This window comes from Nannobrachium achirus (genome assembly GCF_963921795.1).
Source record: "Nannobrachium achirus genome assembly, chromosome: 9".
NCBI classification, from domain to species: Eukaryota; Metazoa; Chordata; class Actinopteri; order Myctophiformes; family Myctophidae; genus Nannobrachium; species Nannobrachium achirus.
The window spans coordinates 57,948,474-57,971,056 of NC_137818.1; the positions used below are offsets into that span (position 1 = coordinate 57,948,474).

Genomic DNA, 22,583 nt, shown 5'->3' on the forward strand with positions numbered 1-22,583 from the left:
AATGTGGGGTCCACAGAGGGAGTCTACAGTAAATGGACCCTTCTATCTCTGTAACTCTGGAAGTGTGCAAATAGAACCTAATGGAAACACAATGTGCTTACATTGTACCCTCTCAGAGTTATGGAGGTTATTGAAATTAAAATGTTTGCCAATCACTGTCTTAGAGCATACTAACACATCATTGGGAGGCAGTGGCTCAGGAGGTAGAGTGGCAGCTTGGGAAATCAAAATGGAATGTTCCTAGTTCGAACCTGGGTTCCCCCGGAGTTGGTATCGAAGTGTCCTTGAGCAAGACACTGAACCCCTAATTGCACCTGATGAGCAGGTTGGTGCCTTGCATGGTTTCCTCCTCCATCAGTGTGTGAGTAAATGTTTGAATGTTAAGTACATTGTAAAGCGCTATATGGATGCAGTCCATTTACCATTATGGTCTGGATGGGAAAGGTAGAGGGAAATGGTAGCCATGAGCTGGGGCTGAAACCTGAATGAATGCCTAGACGGTCTCATGAAGGTCATTCATATCTGCTGCTCTTGTATGTAAATGTACTACTGTCTGTGGACCATGTCAACTTCTTAAGAAATGTGACAATCCGTATAGGTTTCTTCCAGAGGAGTCAGAATATGGCAACGAACAGTGCGTACCTAAGACACATAACACATAAGTGCCTATAGGGCTAGTAGATCTGGCTTACAGGATAACTTGACTACTTTGTGGTTATTTAAGTGATTAAAATACTAATACATATTATACATGCTTCCAAAAGTGTTTCCTAGTTTTGACATTAAATGTGAGAGTTAGTGTTATTTATTGTTTTTATGTAATATAGTATAATGGGACATCACCTTGGGAGGGACGCCATCTTGCATTTGGCAATAAATGATTAACTGGTGTTAATTTCACTGATTCAGTCACATTCCTTGAACCCCAAAACCTTGGGTTAAACACCAAAACCACCTTTCTAGGTTGCATAACAATTGAGATGTAGCCATTTTAAGCTCCTGGCAGCCATCCTGGGTGCCATCTTGAAAATGATGCCTTTATGGTAAATATATTTTCCTGGATTTTTGGGATGTTCTCAGGCATGCCTAAAGGTACCAGAATCAATGGAAACCCTTTTGTATCAATGTTTAGGGAGGTTTAGTGCTATTATTTCATATAGGCCTATTGACCTGTCTATTTCTCATAAAAAGCGCTTGTTTAAAATAAGGCTGAAGATTACCACCTCAGAATGAAATACTGTGGGTAAAGTATACATTTCCTGAATGCTTATGGTCAATTCTGTATTCCAGTTGTTGTGTTTTGAGTCTCTGATGTTTCTTGATGGCTCAGAACTAAAAGAAAATATATGGTTTAGGCGGAAATAGTTATTTGTATTTGTTTATTAAAGGTTTGAATAGCTCCAGTGACCACTCTACTTATCATACATCTTCACAAAAGGCCTTGAATGAAAGCTCAAGGTGTCCCCTTACAAATGATACCAAACATATAATATAAAACAGTAGAATATGTCCTGAACATGAGCTAATAAAAAGATATGTACCTGTGTCTAAAATGCCATTTTTCAAAGGGGGATGGTAACTTTAGCAGCTGATAGCACCACTTAAGCTACCTGTCTGCAAGGTCTATCATATGAAAACTTAATCTAGAGATGTATAGGAATAAAGAAATCACAACTGGAATTTGCCACCCCAGGTGGTACCGATATGTCAAATGTTGAGTCTGAGCCTAAGGACTATGTGTGTGTGTGTGTGTGAGAGAGAGAGAGAGTGTTGTCTGCCTGCCCTGCTTAATAGCGCCCCTCCTTTAACGTGTGTGTGTGTGTGTGTGTGGTCTGTGTGTGTGGTCAGGAGAGGTATGGCAGGCGACAGACATACACGGCCAGTAACATCTTGAAACCCAATTACAGGAGTGGCGGAGACCACCACTCAAAAACAAAACAAAACAAAGACAAGAGCAGTACAGTACCAATAAAGAGAAGGTGCATCAATAGAGGGGGCCAGGGGCGCAGGAGGCATTTTAAAAGTGAAGGGGACACATCTGGGAGGTATGTGCGCGCGCGCGCGTATGTCCCCCCCGAGGAGGGGGGGACACATCCCCTCCACTTGAGCTGAATTACACAGTTGTTTTACGCAGATTTCAAGGCATTTTTAAAATGAAATACACATGAATTCATTAAGTCTATATTAGATCTTTTTATTGAACCACAGTAACAAGAGGAAACGTAACTTAAAATGTGTTGACAAACGAAATTGCATTTCCATTATGCATCTGTTCAAAGGTACTTACATTGTTGCTTGATTTAAAGAACGACGTTATCGTTTTTTGGTTTTTTGACCGTTTCATTTTGACTGAGAATGATGTGAGACTAGCCTACACACACCAGCAGCAGGTCCAGCACCTGCAATGACGGTCTCCTTCTGCCACTGCCTGCCTGCTTGTCACTATCGCGTTGCATTAATTAAACTCATTCAGAACAGCTGAGCTGAGCTGCCGACTGCACTGTGACTGCACTGGTGGGACTGTGCCTCTAGAGGGCAGTAATACGCCTTGAAATGAGAACTACTCAGTGTGTACAGTATAATCGATCATATTTGCGGCTTTTTCTTGGACCTGAACACTGGAGGGGATATCCCCCCCACCCAAAAAAAGTGGAGGTGTTAATCCCCCCCGTCCCCCCCTACCCCCTGCGCGCATGGAGGGGGCGAATAAGTATACATAAAGTGTCTTGCAAAAGAGACCATAGCAGTCAATGCTAGTTAGTGCAAACAAGTATCTCACTGTCATTGTTAAATAAAGCAAAAATACTCAGAAACTACCAACACAACCTAATAGGCCTAGTGCAATGTCAAAAATCAGTGCGAAAAAAGAAGAAACTAGGAAGCGTGTCACCGCAAGACGCAAATGAGCACTCTTCCTGGACGGTCCTTAGAGGTCAAAGTCAATACAGCAATAGTTCCTTAGAGGTCAAAGTCAATACAGCAATGGTTCCGTCAGTCTAAGTTAGGAAGGGAGACCTTTTCAAGCGTCCGTTATGTGTCTCGTTGTACAGCTTAAGGGCAGCCGGTACAAAAGATTTTCCTAATCTCTCACATCTCCGTCCTGGGTAGGTAAAGCGGTCGTTTCCTCTCTTACTCCAGTAACTGGTGATCTCTAGATGGAGGGGGTGGGAGGAGTTCTCCAAGATGGAATCTAGCTTCCTCGCTGTGCGCACCCTGGTTACTTCCTCCACCCCCTGCAGAGAGGACCCAACAACAGAGCCTGCTTTCTTCACCAGTCTGTTTAGGTTAGACGTGTCACCTGCTCTGTTGTAGCCACCCCAGCATGTTATACCAAAAAAGAGGACACTTGCCATGACAGACTGATAGAACATCTGTAGCATCCTATTGCACACCCCAAACGATCTCAGTCTTCTCAGGAGGAACAGCCTGCTTTTCCCCTTGCTGTGAATTGCCTGCGCGTTGTCCGACCAGTCCAGTGAACTATTCAGGTGTACTCCGAGGAATTTGTAGTTATCCACGAGCTCAACCACCTCACCGTTAATGGTGCTTGGCACCGGGGGGACTCTCTTGGAGGTGCGGAAGTCCACCACCATCTCCTTGGTCTTGCTTGCGTTGAGCCTGAGATGGTTAGCCTCGCTCCACTGCACAAAGTCCCTAACCACACCATCGTGCTCAGCCGTGTTGTCACCCGAGATCTTGCTGACCACCACGGTATCATCTGAGAACTTCTGCAGATGACAGGTCTTGGAATTGAAGCGGAAGTCCGATGTATAGAGAGTGAACAGGAAGGGTGAGAGCACAGTTCCTTGAGGGGCCCCCGTGTTGCTCACCAGCACATCAGACCGACAGCTCTGCAGTCTCACAGACTGTGGTCTTTCTGAAAGGTAGTCTGTGATCCATGCCACAAAGCCCTTGTCCACCCCCATCAGCGTAAAGCTTCTCCGCAAGCAGAGACGGTTGGATAGTGTTGAAAGCACTGGAGAAGTCAAAAAACATAATTCTGACTGTGCTGCCCAGATCTTCCAGGTGGGTGAGAGCCTTATGGAGCATGTAGGTGATGGCGTCATCAACCCCAATATCAGCCTGGTAGGCAAACTGAAGGGGGTCCAGGTGATCACTGACCGCCGGTCTCAGTAGGTTCAGAACCAGCCGTTCGAAGACATTCATGACCTGTGATGTCATTTTCTAATGCTTGTCATGAGTTGATTCCATAGGTTCACACACACACACACACACACACACACACACACACACACACACACACACACACACACACACACACACACACACACACACACACACACCTACATGCAGGAAAGGTGCGCACTATAGGGAACTCAAGTCTCCATGGCGTGAGTAACGACTCCTTTAATAACACCAATTTTGTGTGACATCCTTGGAGGAGAGAAGGAGAGAGGGAGTTGGACGTTCCAGAGACACAGAAGAGGAGAAGATGAACGGCCATGAAGTGGGGATAGAGATGGAGGAGACGACCCCACTTCAAGATGCTGGATACAGCAGGGAGGAGGGGCTCAATGAGGAAGACCACCACCAGGTGAGTTATTTAATGGGACCATAGGTCGCAGGTTTACTATGAAAACCAGCACATCTTGTCCACATATCCGTGTATGTCACGCCTGACACTGTGGTTCGCCAAGACATGGCCCATATCTGTGTCGCTGGTTCCAATAGGGATATCCATGTATGGCATATTTTGTATTGTTTTTGTATGTTGTGATGTCATGGGAACCACTCAAATAGCATCCCTTTATGCCCATATATGGAGATAACTGATTTCATCAATATTAAGCCCATATCTAACAGGACTTCATATGGGAATGTCCATATATGGAGGAAGACAGCCCATATCTGTGTGGCTGGCTCAGACAGGGATCTCCATGTATGGGCATAAAAGGGATGTACCCTATACAGTACATGGATCTCCATATATGGGTACCAGGCGTCTCCATATATGGGTAACTGGTCTGATATACATCACTGGCCAGATGGCCAAGAATTGGCGCTATTCTTACTATTAATAACTTTAAAGCTTAATGTAGAACTTTAACCAAGAACCAAAACATCTGCATGTAAACGGGAGGCGGGCACACCAATGAAATATGTTCTTTATGAAGAGCTTTACAGGGATATCTACACTTTCCAACACGTTTGGTTATCTTCATTTTAACGTCTACTCAGGCTTTTGTGTTTCACTCCAGACCAGGGGTCTTCAAAAGGGGGTCCAGGACCCCTTGGGGGTCCTCAGAGTTACTACAGGGGGCCCGCCAAATCTTTGTATTCTAGGATCATGTTTTTACATTAAACGCTTGAACCCTAGCATCCCTATTCTGGATGAAACATTAGCCAAAAATAGCAGATCTATACTAGCGCGAGAATAACGTTTCAAGTGTTGAATGTCTGAAAATATACATTAATCAAACATACACTTATAGTGCTGTCGAACAAGTCTACGCTGATGAATATTGAAATATGAATATGTTTAATCTGCAACACAATTTTTCTCTCAGCAAAGGGGTCCTTGGCCTGAAAACGTTGATGACCCCTGCTCCAGACAGTTTTTGATTCAGTATTTCTAAGGGAAACATAAGAAAATCTGCGAACTAAACTGTTACCAAGACATTTCTTCACCAATGTGTTTCCAAAGGTTGAAATTCAACTCCTGGGGGAAACTTCATAAAAAACTAATGAAAGTTTGTGTCCCATTAACCTTACTATACAGGGAAGTAGCATGTGAGGGGTCAAACTAGGGTTTTCCATGATGCTGAATCCATTGCAAGCATTTGTTTTGCACAAAAAACTTTCTGTGGGCTATGGCCCCCACAAAACTGTGAAAAGTGATGACTCATCACTAAACCATCGTTTTGTGGGACACAAACACAAATCATTTTTTTTAATGAGGTTTCCCCCGGGAGTGCGTGCGTGCGTGCGTGCGTGGGTGGGTGGGTGTGTGTGAGTGCGTGTACTTTCTTATTTTACTTTTTATAATGTATTTGAAATGTTCTAAATTCCAATAGAACAATGCAGTGATATAAAAAAAAAATAGGTATAGGATTACTTTAGTATACGCAAAGTTTGTTCGACACAGCCTACAGATGTGCAAATGCATTTTTTCCACAGGTTTCTTTCCCTGTTTTATGTTGCCTTTCTAATTTTAATGGAGAATGGAGTGTAATTTTGCAGAAACTTTGAAAAGCAGAATTCACCTTCAAAGGTAGATTTAAACTAAAGTCATAAAGAGAAGGCCATAAATATAGCTGATCTACAAGCTCAATGTTCTGCAAATCCACTGGAAATCTACTGTCTTTCCAATGGCAGGACGTGTGAGGTTTTGAAATGGAATATCTGTATATGCAGTCGACAGATATCCTAAATGTTATGTACATAATAACAAATCATAACCTGTGTCTAATATGTTTTCAGGGATGGAGACCAAGAGACTTCAAGAAAAGAGAGTGCAACACCTTCATAGCAGATTCTTCCAGGTAAAGGGTTTCCATTTCCTTGCTCCATGATATTATTATGAACTTTTATTATTAGGCTATTTGGATATTAAATAAAGTAACATAACATTATAATATCTAAGAGGGAGGAGAGGAGAGGAGAGGAGAGGAGAGGAGAGGAGAGGAGAGGAGAGGAGAGGAGAGAGAGGAGAGGAGAGGAGAGGAGAGGACTGAGTTTCTAGGGCCCAAGGTGGAGGAGAGCGCGGCACAGCGAGTGCCGCGCTGCAAGCTTGTAGATCTGCTATTTTTCAATAGTTAAAGCACAAAATAATGTGTTCCCAGTCTAAATGGGTGAAACCCCCTCCCCATATGAAGAACATTCATGGGGGGCCCGCAGTGAATCCTTGTACCCAGGGCCCAGAATTTGGTGCAACACCCCTGCTGGAACCTATGCACTTTGTGTTGATATACCACTGTGATTGGTAGGAGAGGTTACTGGAAACACAGCCATTTGTTCAAGTTGTGTTTATAGACCACTGAAAAGATGTAGAGCTAATAGACCCTCATTAGAGGAGACTGTTAACATTTGTCATTATGTCACATTATTTGAAAACATCTACAACGTGTCACGTTGTGATGAGCTTGTAGATCGATGTTTTTGAATATCTCTATAAGGTTTAAGTGTTTAAACTGTTCTTAATTTTACTGGGGACCCCCTGGTTCCGCCTCAATGAACCCTGTGGGTCCCCAACGTATCACGTTATGATGAGCTTGTAGATCGTCTGTTTTTGAATATCTGTAAGATATAGGGTTTAAGTATTTAAACTATTCTTAATTTTGCTGGGGACCCCCTGGTTCCCAATCAAGGACCCCTGGGGGTCCCCAGACCCCACTTTGAGAAGCAGTGTTGTATTGATGTATTGTCCTGTTATGTCATCAGGGATGGACGGTGTCAGTGTGGACGTTCCAGAGACAGACATCCAACAGACATCAAGACAGTTGAGGACACTGAGTGGACCACTGAGCTGCACTCCTCTGAACGGCCCACTGATGCTTTTGGATGGTTGCAGTTTGAGGGAGTGTCTTACCTCAAAGCTGTAAGTGCGTGACTGATGTGATCAATGGGCCTCATTCTCCAATAAGTTATTAACTTTATTCTTAACTTGTTCTTAAATTTCTTCCTAAGTGCATTCTAAGAGAAGTTGAGTCAGATTCATGAAACGTTCATAGGAAGGCAAAATTGTTCTTAACTATGTTCTTATCATGATGAATGCCAATCCTCGTAACTTGAAGGGGTGTGCCAGGTAATACCAATTATCATAGGTAGACGCCCCACATAGGGGTCATTTTCGGTGGGATGCAATTTTCAGACCTGTTGAAAACTAGTCTAAAAGTTGTTCTAAACATTTTCATGTCAAGGACACCCAAATTGGCATGCATTCTGCAGACCCCCACCTGAAAATATGTTCTGCCTGGGAAGATTTTTCAAGATTTATCATAGTGTTTAAAAAATATCCGATCAACAAGCTCAAAATGGGCTGTAATGGTAATACGTTGTGAGCTTGTAGGCTATTTTCAAAGAAAGTTTAAAACTGGGTTAAAATGGTAAAACTCTTCCTCGTTTTACTGTGGACCTCCTGGAACTTCCTAAAGGACCCCTGGGGGTCCCCAAACCACACTTTGAGAACCACTGCTCTAAAGATATCATACAAATATTGTGGTGATTTATTATTATACAACTGTAGAATTGAAGAAACTATAAAGAATACATTATTTTTGCACAACATGTCACACTTAAGAACTAAAAGGCCAGCTGCTCTATAGTGTGCGTCGATTTTTTCTTAACATAAGAACAAATCACAGTTAAGAAAACATTGATGTATGCCAAATCTTCTTAAAAAACAACTTAAAAGGGTCTAAGAAGAAATGTCTTCGTAAGAACGTTCCTAAGTAGGTTCAGGTAGGTGAATCGGGCCCAATGTTCTCTGTGGTTCATGATACTCTGTCTTCCATCATCTATTTACCATGATTCAGTCAAGAGGAGGTTGTTATTGCTTTAAGGTTCCTGAGGATGATTTCATAGAATCATCCCAATACACACACACACACACACACACACACACACACACACACACACACACACACACACACACACACACACACACACACACACACACACACACACACACACACACACACACACACACACACACCCTCTTGATATGACAGTTGAGAGTGTATTAGGATGATCATTACCATCACTGGCATTTTCTGATTTGTCTCTTTGATCACCTAGTTCCTGGGTCTGTCATCAGACACTGAACCCTCCCTTGTCTACGACATGATGACTAGGAGATTTGGAGAGTATTATGATGATGGGTGGGGTATGGACCGACCCCCCTTGGTGGTGTCTGTGGTGGGAGGAGACGGAAGTGCAGATGTCAAACCCTGGGTCCAGGAGGTCATCAGAGAGGGACTGGTCAAAACCTTGGCTAAACCAGGTGTGTGTGTGTGTGTGTGTGTGTGTGTGTGTGTGTGTGTGTGTGTGTGTGTGTGTGTGCGTGCGTGCGTGCGTGCGTGCGTGCGTGCGTGCGTGCGTGCGTGCGTCCGTGCGTCCGTGCGCGTGTGACATGTGTGTAAAAGGTGAAATTCTAAGTGATAACACTAAGCAGTGAGCAGAACAATTGGAGCTTTATAAAATACAAGTTGTTAAATGGATTCTCTATCCTGAACTTCTTTGTTTCATCACTTCAGGTTCCATTTGTTCATACTCGTATCCTGTATGAGTTCTCTCTCCTGATTGGATTAAATGAGTTTAAAACAGCTGCCTGGGTTCAGTCACAGTGGCTTTACAAACAGCTGCTCTGCTCTTCAGTGGAACAGTTAGCTCTACATAGAAGAAGTTCTGCTTGTGGTGAGGCGGACTGTATAGGGAAAAAGATACTGAGGCACCCTGTCTTCAGATGAAACAATCATTTATTAGAGCAAGGCATCAGAGGATGATCTAACATCCTCAACAGACGTCATTGTGTGTAGATCTGCATAATGATGCTGTGGATGTTAAGGTCATCTTCTGATGTGTGACATAGTCACGTAGTCATTGGTCAGAGTGATCTGAATGCCACCCACAGCCTCTACTTAAGTGTGACTAATCATCATCACCCTGGTTGAAAACCCTGTTGAAGACCTGAGTGTTGAAATGTCACCCTCTGATGCCTTGCTCAAATAAATATCATTATTTTCTCTGCCTCACCACAAGCAGAACTTCTAGGTTGTTGATGGATTACAGAGCTGGAGAGACAGGGAGACTCCTGTTACTGAACATACGGTACACTCTATACAGGGATTACTATCACAATATCAGTGGTGTAAAGTTACTAATTACAATTTTCTATATTTGTACTTCTACTTCACTACATCTCAGTGGCTAATATAATATATAGTATTGTACTTTAACTCCACAACAATTATTTGAAAACTTTAGTTACTGGTTGGTTTTAGATTTTAGAACACATACTGTACATACAGTAAACCACTTCAGTCCTATTTAAATGTAGGCTATTTGAAAGTAACCGATCTACAAGCTCACAATATGTTGCGATGCGTTATGAGCTTGTAGATCTGCTATTTTCAAATATTTGTAATACATCTTTAGACATAATAACTTGTGAAATGGGACATTCTGCAAAAAAACGTATTTTTACTTTATTTACTAACCCTATTAGTAATTTTTTGATACCGGACATTTACTTGTAACTGAGTATTGATACTTTTATTTAAGTAAAAAGAGTACTGTTTCCACCACTGCACATAGAGCTATTTAACACTGTTACTGAACAAACTCTCTATTGCAATGATGTATCTCTCTCTCTGTCACACACACACAAACACACTCACACACATACACGCTTGCACACGCACGCACACACGCACGCACGCACGCACGGCACACACACACACACAGGAGGAGGCTGGCCCTGGATACTGACAGAAGGCATTGATGAAGGCGTAGGGAGATGTGTAGGAGAGGCGGTGAGGGGCGCCACGGTCTGGGCGGTGGCCATTTCTCCCTGGGGCGCTGTGCACAACAAAGAACGGTTGGTCGACCAGGTATTGACACATGACACACAAACACTGTTTACACATCTCTCCATCTGATTAGAGAAGAGATGTACATCATTTAGAGCACGAGAAATATGGAATAATTGTCATAATGACCTTAAAATGTGTAGTTCTATTTACCTGTTCAAGAAAAACTTTAAAGATAATGTAGTAAATATGTATAAAACTGTTTTGTAAAAGATGAAATTTTATATTAATGCGAGAAATGCAAATTGCTAAATTTTTTCTTTTGTTTTTTGTGTTGTTTTGTTATAACATTACAAGGACTTTGTTTATGATTTAAGAATTTAAAATTATAGAAAGGACAAAAAGGGTAGGCACTATAAGCTTCGGCTTCTGCCTAGTCCTTTTCGGTTGAATTATTGTTTATTTTTTATTTTATGTTGTTATTGTTTTTACAAGGATTTTAACCTTGAACCGAAATAAAAACCATTCATTCATTCATTAATCTTAATTAATCTTCATAAAATGATCATTCTTGCTACAGAAATCCTACTATATCTAAACCACATTCTTAACTGTACTGTACCATACTGTACTGTATGTACCGATATTAAATGTCCTGTTTATTATGTTACTGACACTCTCTAACAATAATAAATACTGAGTATACAATGTGATATAATTGTTTTTGACAATGTGGATTTTTAGTTTAGTAAATATTGACCCTTTTTAATTAAATATATTCACAACTTCCTGTCTTTGATCCATATGGAGTCAGTTCATATGGACCCCCCCCCCCCCCCCCCCCCCCCCATCTTAGACTGACCAGAATCCCCTGAATAACAGTACTACTAAATGTCTACTATTACATAACTACTTACATTAGTAGATGTAATTCCTGTTTTCTTCCATCTCAGGGCAGACACGTTCTTAAACCTGCTCAGTACTCTGATGAGAACAAAACCAGTGCCTCCTGTTGTTTGGAGAAGCACCATGGTCCCCTCCTGCTGCTGGATGATGGGAGAGAAGGTCACAGAGGAGGAGAGAAGAACTTCAGGGTCAAGTTCGAGGAACACATCCCCACACAACACACCGATGGTAAGAGATGGTGGACGTTGATGATTTGTTTGTTAGTGGAATTAATTCCCATGTAAAAAAACTTAAAGGGATATTTCACTTTCAAAATAGTTTTTGGTAATTTTATCATGTAATGAGGCTTTTGGGAACACTCTGAACCGTTTTAATTAGCTTCATTCAGTATTTAGATATTTGATGTAAATGTTACCAGGACCTCCTCCTCCAGGACCTTTCCCCATATACACCCATTGTAACTTCAAACTCCATTTTAACTATGATAGATTCATTAAAAACACCTATTATGTTTGCAACAATTATGCGGGATGCGAACCCGGGAGGTGTGGATTGAGAGTCTAGTGATTAGTGAGGCTTCTGTAATAGAACAGGACAACGCCCGATCCCTGTAAAAAGAAAGAAACCCCACCAGAAGCCCCGCCCAGTAGGGGAGGGGAAGCCTCACTTGGGAGAGGGCCCCTACTGGGCGAGGCTCCCAACCCATATTTCTGGCAGAAGCCCTTGCCGGATGATTTCACCCAACGCCCATTAGGCATCACGTGAGTGAGATTTTACCGTGACAACCTCTGTCACACACACACAAACACACTCACTCACATACACGCTTGCACACACGCACGCACGCACGCACGCACGCACGCACGCATGCACTATTGACGTTTCACACAGATTTAATTTCTTTGCTAAATAGTTACTATATCGATTTTAAATAATTAAATCGAATCGTATCATATTGCCATGAATGAACCAATATCTTCCATGTATCGTGATGCGTATCGTATCATTGTTAAAATGTATCGTTACACCCCTAATATAATTATAATAGCTATAAATCAACTGTACTGTACAGAGAGCAATGAGCCCCAGCTGTTCATGAAAGAGGGTAAGTCTGACTGATGAGTTGTAGATTTACTTTAATGGAGACTCAATGTGAAAACTAAAGAAAAAGATCATGAATACAAAAACTAAATCAATAAAATGTACATAATATATTTTGTAAACTTCATATGAAAAATAGAATGACCCGCACATTCAAATAATTGCACATATCCCATGTATTGTCTTCATTTCTAAAAACTCACACAATGCATCTTAAACCAACATAACATAACAATAAAATACAACTAGGCGATATATTCATTTAGATCTGTGGTGAGACCGTGGCATGCACTGCACCCCACTGTAACACATTGAAAGTTTGTTAAACTCAAGCTCAATCCCATCCAAAAGGAAATCTCAGAGGGAAAGGAGCAAAGCAACACACAGGTTCGGCATAGTGTTCTTTGTCCGTCTTAAAGGAGTAGTTCAGGAGTATTTTATTTATTTATTTATTTATTTGTATTCGTTGCATTCTTAAGACAAAAAAAGAAACGATTAGAGTAAATTTACTCCCATTGATTCTGGATGGAGACCCAAATGCAGGGGCCTGGATGGGGCCCAAATTCAAGGGCCTTGTATTTGGGTCCCCATATAGGCCCATGCATTTGGGTCCCCATCCAGAATCAATGGGGGTAAATTTGAACTGCTCCTTTAAGGTCCATCCATTCAAACGTTTGCATTACTTTGGTTTACCTTCGTCTGTGCAGTTCTCATCAAACATTTCCCTTCGCTCCCTTGCGATGGAATAAAGCTTTTTAAAGCAGCCGGCGCACCATTACTTCAGTGTTCCGGCATGATCAATCAATGGTGAGACTGTGTTAGTAGGGCCCAAGGTGAAGGGGCCTTAATTATATTATACTTTAGCTATTGAAAAATAGCAGATATACAAGCTTGTAGGTCTGCTATTTTTGAAAAGTCATGAAAATGTGTGCAAAATAAACAAACATTTGTAACTCAAATTTTGCTTCTGGGGGGAGGGGCTGGAACGAAATATTTTGAGATGGGGGATCCAGGTTTGAGCACCACTGACATGGAAATATAGGTTTTCAAAAATAATAATAATAATAAAAAAAAAAACATTACAGTGAAGTTGCAGACAGAGATCATTTCTCAGTCGAGTTATGATTGAATAGAATTCTCATTTTATTTTCTTACAGACAGCAGCAGTATTACCATCCCTGTCCTCTGCATGCTCATATCAGGAGAGTTGTCCATGCTGGAGGTACAATCACTGCTTCTTAATACTATAATATATCTATTCATCCAATATCATTAGCATTACAATGATTGTATACAGTATAATTTCACTTTCAAGAGCCAGGAGACATTTTATTTTTATTTTTATCTTTGTCATCATAGCTACTGGTATTTAGCTAGGTACTGTATTTGACAACTCCAGCTTGTCTGTGTCCTATTCTATATATGTGTCCCAATTTGGCTGGGAGCCAGTCATTGGATTTTTATTCATTTTAATGTTTCATTTCATTTGAAAGCTGGGGATCATAGCTACAAAATGATATATTGGTTGTGGAGATTGACCCAACAGTTTTGAAGATATGGCTTATAGAATGATGCCATGCTGAAATACTACTTTTGAGATATTCAAGTTTTAAATAAATGTCTAACCTGCAAATGACCTGACGATCTCTCACATTAATTAAAAAAGTCTTATTTACATGCAGAGTTAAGCTCTGGCGTTTAAGTGAAATGTAGCCTGAAATTTATGAAATGCTTTAGTGGCTTTATCACATTTTAGTGAAAAAAAAAAAAAAAAGGTATTTTCAGTCCCTGTCTAAAGCTGTACTTTCCGAGATGACTGGCTCTCAGTGAGATTGGGACACATATGTATAACACTGACAACAGATAAACCAATAACCAGAAATGACGTATCATTTATTTATACATTGGAAGAAAGTAAAAGCCTATAGTATTTATATAACCTACTCTCTCTCTCTCTCTCTCTCTCTCTCTCTCTCTCTCTCTCTCTCTCTCTCTCTCTCTCTCTCTCTCTCTCTCATATCTTCATCAGAGGGTGGATCTGTCTCTGAAGAACGCCACACCCTGGTTGGTGTTGGCAGGTTCAGGAGGTGTGGCTGACCTCTTGAGTGACATCTTGGAGAACCAATCACCTGCCTCTGCTGCTGATGTTGTTAGAGTGACAGAACTGGTCAAGAAACACTTCCCTTCTGAAGCCCAGACAGATCAACTTGTTGAACAGGTAAGAGCAGTGATGAGACTGAACCTGTAATCAGGGAGATTATTATTTGGAAATCCACTTGGGAGAGCAGAGCCTGGTGGCTTGTCGTGTGAAGCGGGAATCTGAATATTTAGTTGTCATTGACATTGAGGATGAAGATGAAAATAAAAGGAAGATAGTGACCAAGAAGTGACCAAGAAGAGAATGTTGTTATTAGGGATGGAGCTCGAAACAAGGGCCCGCTACAAACTTGATAACAAATGTATTGATTACCCGGATTACCCGGAGCTTTGGGCTGATCAAGCTTGTTATCGAGCATAGCGGCCCATGTTTGTTAACAATCCTGTATAATTTGCAAAAAACGCCTATACTCAGCGTACCCAAAGTAAATTGATAGTTGTTTTTAAACCATTTGGAGTAATGCATTGGGCATGGTCTCATTTTGAAGGAAACATTTTGAAGTTTTACCCAGAAATAAATAATCACTCTGTGTGCAACTGACATTGAGTAATGCAAGTTTTAACTTACTGGAATAGCAGGTTTTTAATCCTCGCCTAAATATTTTCAGTAAATAGATGCCTGCATAACACTGTTATTATCATATAGGAGCTGAAAAACACAATGTGGCCACGTTTTGAAGCCTTACCTAGCCCAATTTCAAAGGACATGATAAAACTACAGAATATGAATATTTTACACATGTTTTACTAAGTGTATGTTTATGCGTTTTCATTTGGAGACAGTTGCATATATCATATAAAAAGGTCAAAAAGGGCTAATAGACTGGATTTTTTTTATTTTAATGTTTTATTATTTTTATTTATTTATTATTATTATGATTTAATTTATTTATTTTACTGACAGCCCTAACACTCTTGGTCTGACATTCGGCGCTTTGCTGCGTATTTACGCACGTCCAGTAGTGCTGTTACGCAGGGGTTTTTGGGTATTGTAGTTCACTTCAGCCAAAATAAAGTAGACACATTTTGTGGAGAATTCCATTGGCTATAAGAAGTGCCAGTCATCAGAAATACCTGCTGCCATTGGCTGAATATATGGGCCAGGAAACGGAGTCATGGACCTCCTCTGAGAACATACTATTGGTAGCTATTGGGGGACTGGGAGACGACTGAGACAGGACTAGAAGCTCCAATTGGCTGAAATGAAGTGTGAATCATTGTATGGAGCTTGGAAGCCATTTTAATAGTATTCAGTTGTAATACTGAAAACCTGAACTGGATTTAGAAGCAAAAACACATGAAGGATTGTCATACTCTGACATCACGCTTGTATGCATGACTATAGTTGTACAGAGGTTTCTTGGCAGAAAATGTGGTTTGGACTTTGTACAATCAATGGATTTTATCATGTTTACCCTTCCTCTACACAAGAACATCATTGTTGTGGAAATATATGATGTTGTTGGAGTACAATCCAATTTTAAACGTGAGTAGCAGCAGATTTATGAATATTTGTTTGTTTGTTTATGTCGGACTTCTGCGTTGTTTGCGGCGTGAGTTTCGGTGCTATAATCAAATGGTTTGCGGATTCGGAATCACAAGAATCGCTTTAAAATGGTATACAGCTTGGCAATGCAAGTAACACAGAGGCTTGTCTAAACGTGATTGTTTGTCAAAATACGGCCGGCGGGCCCACACCTGTTAACAATCAAGATAAGAGGCGATCAAGAAATGATTACAGTACTATTCATAATATAAAGGCATTTAACACTTATTGTAAACTAATGAATGATTGTTTTAATGATATTTAATGATACTATTTGTTACATTTGTCACTGTCATCTTCATAGATGGTGGTCAGACACAACTGGCCAATAAAAAAAAGTTCTGTTCAGAACTTGTCGTCTCATATCTTCCTCATATCAGATCTTACCGTTTTGGCTTTATATCGTATTGTTTTACAATGCAGATAATCGGTATCGAATCGTTTTGCAGTGCAAATAATTAATTGTATAGAAAATAGGTATTTGTGTCTTGTATTTAGCAAATATAAGAGGGGAAAAGACGGTTTAATTACTTTAAATTAAATGTGTGTTATCTCTGTGTTCATGTGAAGGTGCAGGTTTGTCCATATGTGTTGAAATCTGCAAAGAAATGTCCAATTTGCTCATGCCGTGACCTTTGAACTTGACCCCCAGGTTCAGAGCATCTACCAGAACAGGAAGCTGATAACATTCTACCATGAAGAGAAGGACAGACCAGAAGACTTTGATACAGTCATGATAAAAGCCCTGATGCCAGGTACAATATAGAACAATAATTAATATTATATGTAATAGTTCTTACTTCTGGGAGGTGAAAAACATTGTGGGCTACAGCACATTTAGTGCAGGAACAAACACTTAAAGCTATACTGTGTAAGATGCCCAATAGTGGTCATTAGCCCTATAGCAAACCGCGGTCGCGTCCGCGTCTTTCGGCCGTTTTTCGTACCTTCAGACCCCCGCGTCTGCCTCCACCTCGCTGAGATCTATCTTTTGAGGGGTCCCTTGTTCCTGTGCGTTCAGTAATTCCAGAGATACGGACTCCTTCACCCTGCCTGGTAGGCGAAATTACCTAGAGAAGGGATGGTACAAACGGGCGACAACAAATATGGCTGCCATAGCGACCCCACTTCAAGATGCGCTGTGATTGGCCGGCAGTTGTATAACCCTCGCTGTGATTGGCCGGTAGTGTGATGACGCAATTTTGGCGCGAGATCCGGTCCCCAGCAAGGATCGCAGTTTACATATATAGAGAAGGCTTTACAGGCTGAAATTCACGGAGTGGGTGTTCTAAAACTTTAGCGATTTAACAGTTAGGACAATTTTAAGATTTGTTTTATAAAAAAAGTTACATGGTACAACTTTAAATAGGGCCTTAGTTTTTGAGATACCACTCCCTGGGGTCGGAAAAAAAAGAAAAAAACACACACAATTAATTCTACCCCTGATAGAAGAGTAGGGACATTATTGTGGGTATTGTATTATTTATTGTATTGTATTATTTATATACTATACTATACTATACTATACTATACTATACTATACTAGTCAGTATCTCCTCAAAACTTTGGCGCGATTCATCTCCTACACGCTTACACCTTTCAACACCATTCAAATGGTTATGTGTTCAGCTTACTGAGGACACGTGTGCTTGTATTTTTCGTTTTGAAATGTATTGTAGAATAATTATAAAAAAATAAAAATGTTTAACTTTAAGCACCCAATGCATTTCCAATGGGTTTAGTGAGTGGGGACAGAGTGTAGACAGAGCATAAGGGACCCATGTTTATGTTAAGGCGCTGTGGCTGCAATGTTCACACTTCAGATATGCTATTTATATCATTGCGTTCACACAGGTCTGCTCTCTGATTTGATCCAAATATCTAAGCTGTGTGATGTATATATTCTGAGTTAAAACTATAAATATCTATAAATGTCCCTCTCCACTCTACTGATTGGAACATTTACTCAAGTATATAAGTACTTGTACCTACAGTACCAGGGGATCCATTGCTGGTTCCCAAAGTGTGGTTCGAGGACCCCTGAGGGACCGTGATGTGTTTCCAGGGGGTCCATTACTGGTTTTCTCTCTCTCACACACACACACACACACACACACACACACACACACACACACACACACACACACACACACACACACACACACACACACACACACACACACACTACACACAGTTCCCCCCTCTTTCTTCCCAGGCTTTAAACAGCCATAACTTCAGTTCCCAACTAGCCCCTCTCGGGACCCCAAAATCACCTCTTTTTGTATTTTGACGTCGGTGAATGTGGGGTCCCTTGCTTGTAGATTGGGTCTCTCTGATACGCAACGCTACCACTGTCTGGTCTCGGACTAATACAGCGTCGCTCAGATGTTGTTGAGATTGTTTAAAGATACCCAGAACTGCACTAGGAGAGCGCGGAAACGTGTGCGAAGCGCCGCAAATCGGCGATGCCGTTAAGTATCATTAATTTATCTGTGAAAATTTAGCAGCTTTTTCCAAACTGTCTCTCGCTTCCTCGTTACGTCACATATCCCGCATCCCCGCGGTTTGGTTGGCTACGTGCCTGCCTCTGATGAATGCCAGAAAAGTCGACCTCTTTCAAAGTCGACCCCAAACTCGTTTCCCAACGGGTCTGAGGCCTTAGCTAGATTCAGAATAGACAAAAATCAAATATTTGCTTCTGGGGGTCCCTGGAACAAAATATTTTGTGATGGGGGTCCGTAATACATATCATTCTGGGGGTCCTTCACATGACAAAGTTTGAGAAACACTGATGGCCACATAAGTTTTTTTCAGAAAATTGTTATGATTTAGAAGACATTTGTAGAATGTGCCTATCAGTGGTTAAGGACCCCCAAAATGTATTTTTGGCCGTGGACCCCCATCTCAAAATAGTTTGTTCCACGGATGGACCCCTATTGCAAACTTTTTTGTTCCAGGGACCCCCAGAAGCACAGATTTGATTTTAGTCTGATCTGCATCTAGTTTAAGGCCTCAGACCCGTTGGGAAACGAGTCTGGGTCGACTTTGAAAGAGGTCGACTTATCTGGCTACCGCCTCTGATCTATCAGAGACAGGCTGACACTACCAGCTAGCCAAAAGACGCCGTGGGGAGGCGGGACATGTGACGCGAGAGACAGTTTGGAAAAAGCTGCTAAATTTTCACAGATAAATTAATGATACTTAACGGCATCGCCGATTTGCGGCGCTTCGCACACGTTTCCGCGCTCTGCTAGTGCAGTTCTGGGTATCTTTAAACAATCTCAACAACATCTGAGCGATGCTGTATTAGTCCGAGACCAGACAGTGGTAGTGTTGCGTATCAGAGAGACCCAATCTACAAGCAAGTGACTGTATTTACCGTCATCAAAATATAAAAAAAAAGGTAAATTCAGAAACGTAAGGGGCTAGTTCCCTACATGCTACTGGTCTCAAACTTGTGTTGTGTTGTTTGTTTACCCGTCCACATTATGTTTTAATTTTATTTTGATTTAATTGTCCATAACGTTAAGTTCATGTAATAACACTGCTTGTCTACATTGTATTTCCATTACCATTTTACGTCAGTAAAATGAAAGGGAGCATTGCCTGGGACCTTGACACTTTTACTATTATTTATTTTGGTTGGAAGCGAGCCCACACTGTTTCGAAGGAATAGTATTTCTAGTTACATGTGAATATTGCGCAGACAATTTCACTTTATTCTATTTCAGCATATAACAAGGCCTTATAAAAGGCTGATGCTGATTTGCGATAGAAGCAGATATTGTCATTCTGGTTGTTTTAGGGTGTAGGCAGGGACACTACCGGTAGACCATCTATGAAAGTATGATGTAAAAACAACCAGGTAGAAAGTGAGAAGTGCAGTGGTGAGTCACTTCATGGATGAATTTCATTCTTTTGCAGTAAAAGTAAAACTTCTGACCATCCATTCTGTGCATCAGGTAATACCTTCCCTTACGGTGGGGAGCTGATTCTAGCAAAGAGATGGAACAGAGTGGACTTTTTCTGCAGGCAGCTCTCCAATGATTACATCAGTGATGACGACATCAACATCAACTGGAAGGTAAGAAACAACATCACAACAATCACACCTATAAATCACTAAGGGTGCAATACGAACAATACGGTACCCAACCTCTAGGGTTGTGGTTCTCCAAGTGGGCTCTGCGGACACCTAGGGTCCTTGAGGGGATTCCAGGGGAACGTGGATGTGGAGTGGTATTGTATTGTATTGTTCGGTACAGGGTCATTCGGTTCGGTACACCCTCGTATTGAACGGTTCAATACGAATACATGTATTGTTGTACCCTTAATAATCACTGGATATGAAAACTGCCACCTAGTGGTAGAGACATATTCCTACTGTAGATTTGGAACTAGAAAGATGCAATTCTGGGAAATTGCAAGTGTGGTTGCCTTGCAAATTAATTCCGTCCTTGTCCATTTTATGCCAATATATGGAGATCCCTGATGTCATGAGTATTAAGCCCACATCTTGGAATGCCCATATATGGACATAGGCCTACTCTGTCAGTTTCATGTGGTCTATGATGTCAGACATCTATAATGTCAGTCACCTCCATATTTGGGGATATTTACATTTTTGCATTTTCCCCTTCAAGTCAATGGAGAAAATCTATTCACAAATTATTGAAGCCGGTCAATTTGACATATGGCTCAAGTGCGTGCCACCAAAACTGTGGGAGAAGTAGCGCTTAAAAAAAAGTTTATTTGGAAAAATGTAAAGAAATAAAGCCAAAGGTAACTGGTGCTCCTCAAATCTAGCATTGCTCGTTGCCCGGCTCCCCCCCGCGGTGATCATTTTCTATTCTAGAGCAACGTGCATTTGTTTTGAAATGTAATCCCCAGACCCCACCGGTTAGCTTTGGAAAAAAGTATTTTAATTCATGACATGAATGTTCAGTAGCCTATCGATGCTTGCTTGTAAGCCCCGGCCGCAGTTAACCATGTGGGCATGTTAATTATTTTTAAACAGACTTAAATTACACATTTTTAGCACCCAAAGGCACGCAACCACCGGCGCCTAACTTTGTCACCACTAGGGGGAGCACACATTAGGGTGGAAAAACTGTTTTTTTTTCACAGGAAATTACTTTTTTTAAGTAAAAAAAAAAACTGTTAAAAACTGTTCTACACGGCAGCAGAACCATTTAGGCTTAATATAATAGGGTTTATATAAAGCATGATGTCTTAGTCTTACCTTGGGAGAAACTTCTTTCACAGTTCTATGTGTCTGTCATTCAATGTTACTGTATATGAGATACTTTAATGGTTTCCTGTGGAAATAAGCTTAGTCTTTTCTAGGATCTCCTTTTAGTAGACCTTGTACCAGTGAACTGTACCGTCATGAAACTGTACCTTTTCCTATGCAAACTTCTAATAAAGTCTTCAATCAATCAATCAATATTAGGGCTGGGACTTGATTACAAAAAATAATCTAATTAATTAGAGGCTTTGTAATTATTTAATCTAAATTAATTGCATGTTTAATCGCATGTTTAATCGCAACAGGATGAAGCTCTGAAGGACTGCATGATGTTCGCACTGAACAATGACAAGACACCGTACACAGTATGTCTGTTCATTGAGAAGAATTTCAACTTCGAGGAACACCTGACTTATGGCCTCCTGGAGACACTCTACAGCCAAACGAATGAAGACACACTGCTCTACAAGCTGCTAATGGAGCACCTGAAGGAGAGACTGGGAACCTCAGACTCTCTGAAAGAGATCAGCCTGTTGGAGGTGAGTTTAGATTTAGACAAATATATTAAAATCCTTGATCAGTGGTTCTGAGGAGATGACCACTCACTACTTAATGTTGTAATGTCGGTGGAAGGAATTAAACTGACAGCTACTTATTGTAATACAAAGCTAATGTGTAATTCATTGGTGAATAATATAATCTTGATAATTCTGTTGAACAACTTACTGTAAGAATCTTTTTTTTCTGACTAAAGAAAGAAAGAAAGAAAGAAAGAAAGAAATAAAGAAAATGTGTCCTTTGTGACAGGATTGTCTTATTTCATCGTTTTGCCTCTTTGTCTCTCCAGGTGTCAGGGGTCTTGAAGAAGTTCATGGGTGAAGAGAAGCCGTTCTACTTCACTGCTCTGGGTCTAGAAGACTCTGGCAAGAAGGCTCTGGAGGTATTCTTTTGAAGATATAAAGCCCCGTTTTCACAGAGCCAAACTTTTATTTTTTTATTTTTTTTTATTACGGCAATTTAGAAATTCACGCCATGTGAAAACTGCCACTTATTTTTTGTGCCGGAAGTTTTGGTGTTCGAAATGTCACGGCAAACTACCTAGTAATTTTTGCTGAAAGTACCGGGAGAATACAAA

General features: G+C 41.0%; 1 protein-coding gene across 1 annotated transcript in view; it reads left to right on the forward strand.

The window, feature by feature from the left end:
- Window positions 1-4,453: 4,453 nt before the first annotated feature.
- Window positions 4,454-22,583, forward strand: part of LOC308291020 (transient receptor potential cation channel subfamily M member 4-like) — a gene marked incomplete at both ends in the record, with an annotated part of 32,707 nt that continues 14,577 nt past the window's right edge. The window contains 10 exons of the mRNA XM_080732935.1: window positions 4,454-4,555; window positions 6,442-6,503; window positions 7,402-7,558; window positions 8,758-8,940; window positions 11,444-11,624; window positions 14,576-14,715; window positions 16,853-16,955; window positions 20,163-20,284; window positions 21,754-21,987; window positions 22,296-22,388. Coding sequence (XP_080589061.1) covers window positions 4,454-4,555; window positions 6,442-6,503; window positions 7,402-7,558; window positions 8,758-8,940; window positions 11,444-11,624; window positions 14,576-14,715; window positions 16,853-16,955; window positions 20,163-20,284; window positions 21,754-21,987; window positions 22,296-22,388 — 1,377 coding nt within the window. The remainder of the gene's footprint in view (window positions 4,556-6,441; window positions 6,504-7,401; window positions 7,559-8,757; window positions 8,941-11,443; window positions 11,625-14,575; window positions 14,716-16,852; window positions 16,956-20,162; window positions 20,285-21,753; window positions 21,988-22,295; window positions 22,389-22,583) is intronic.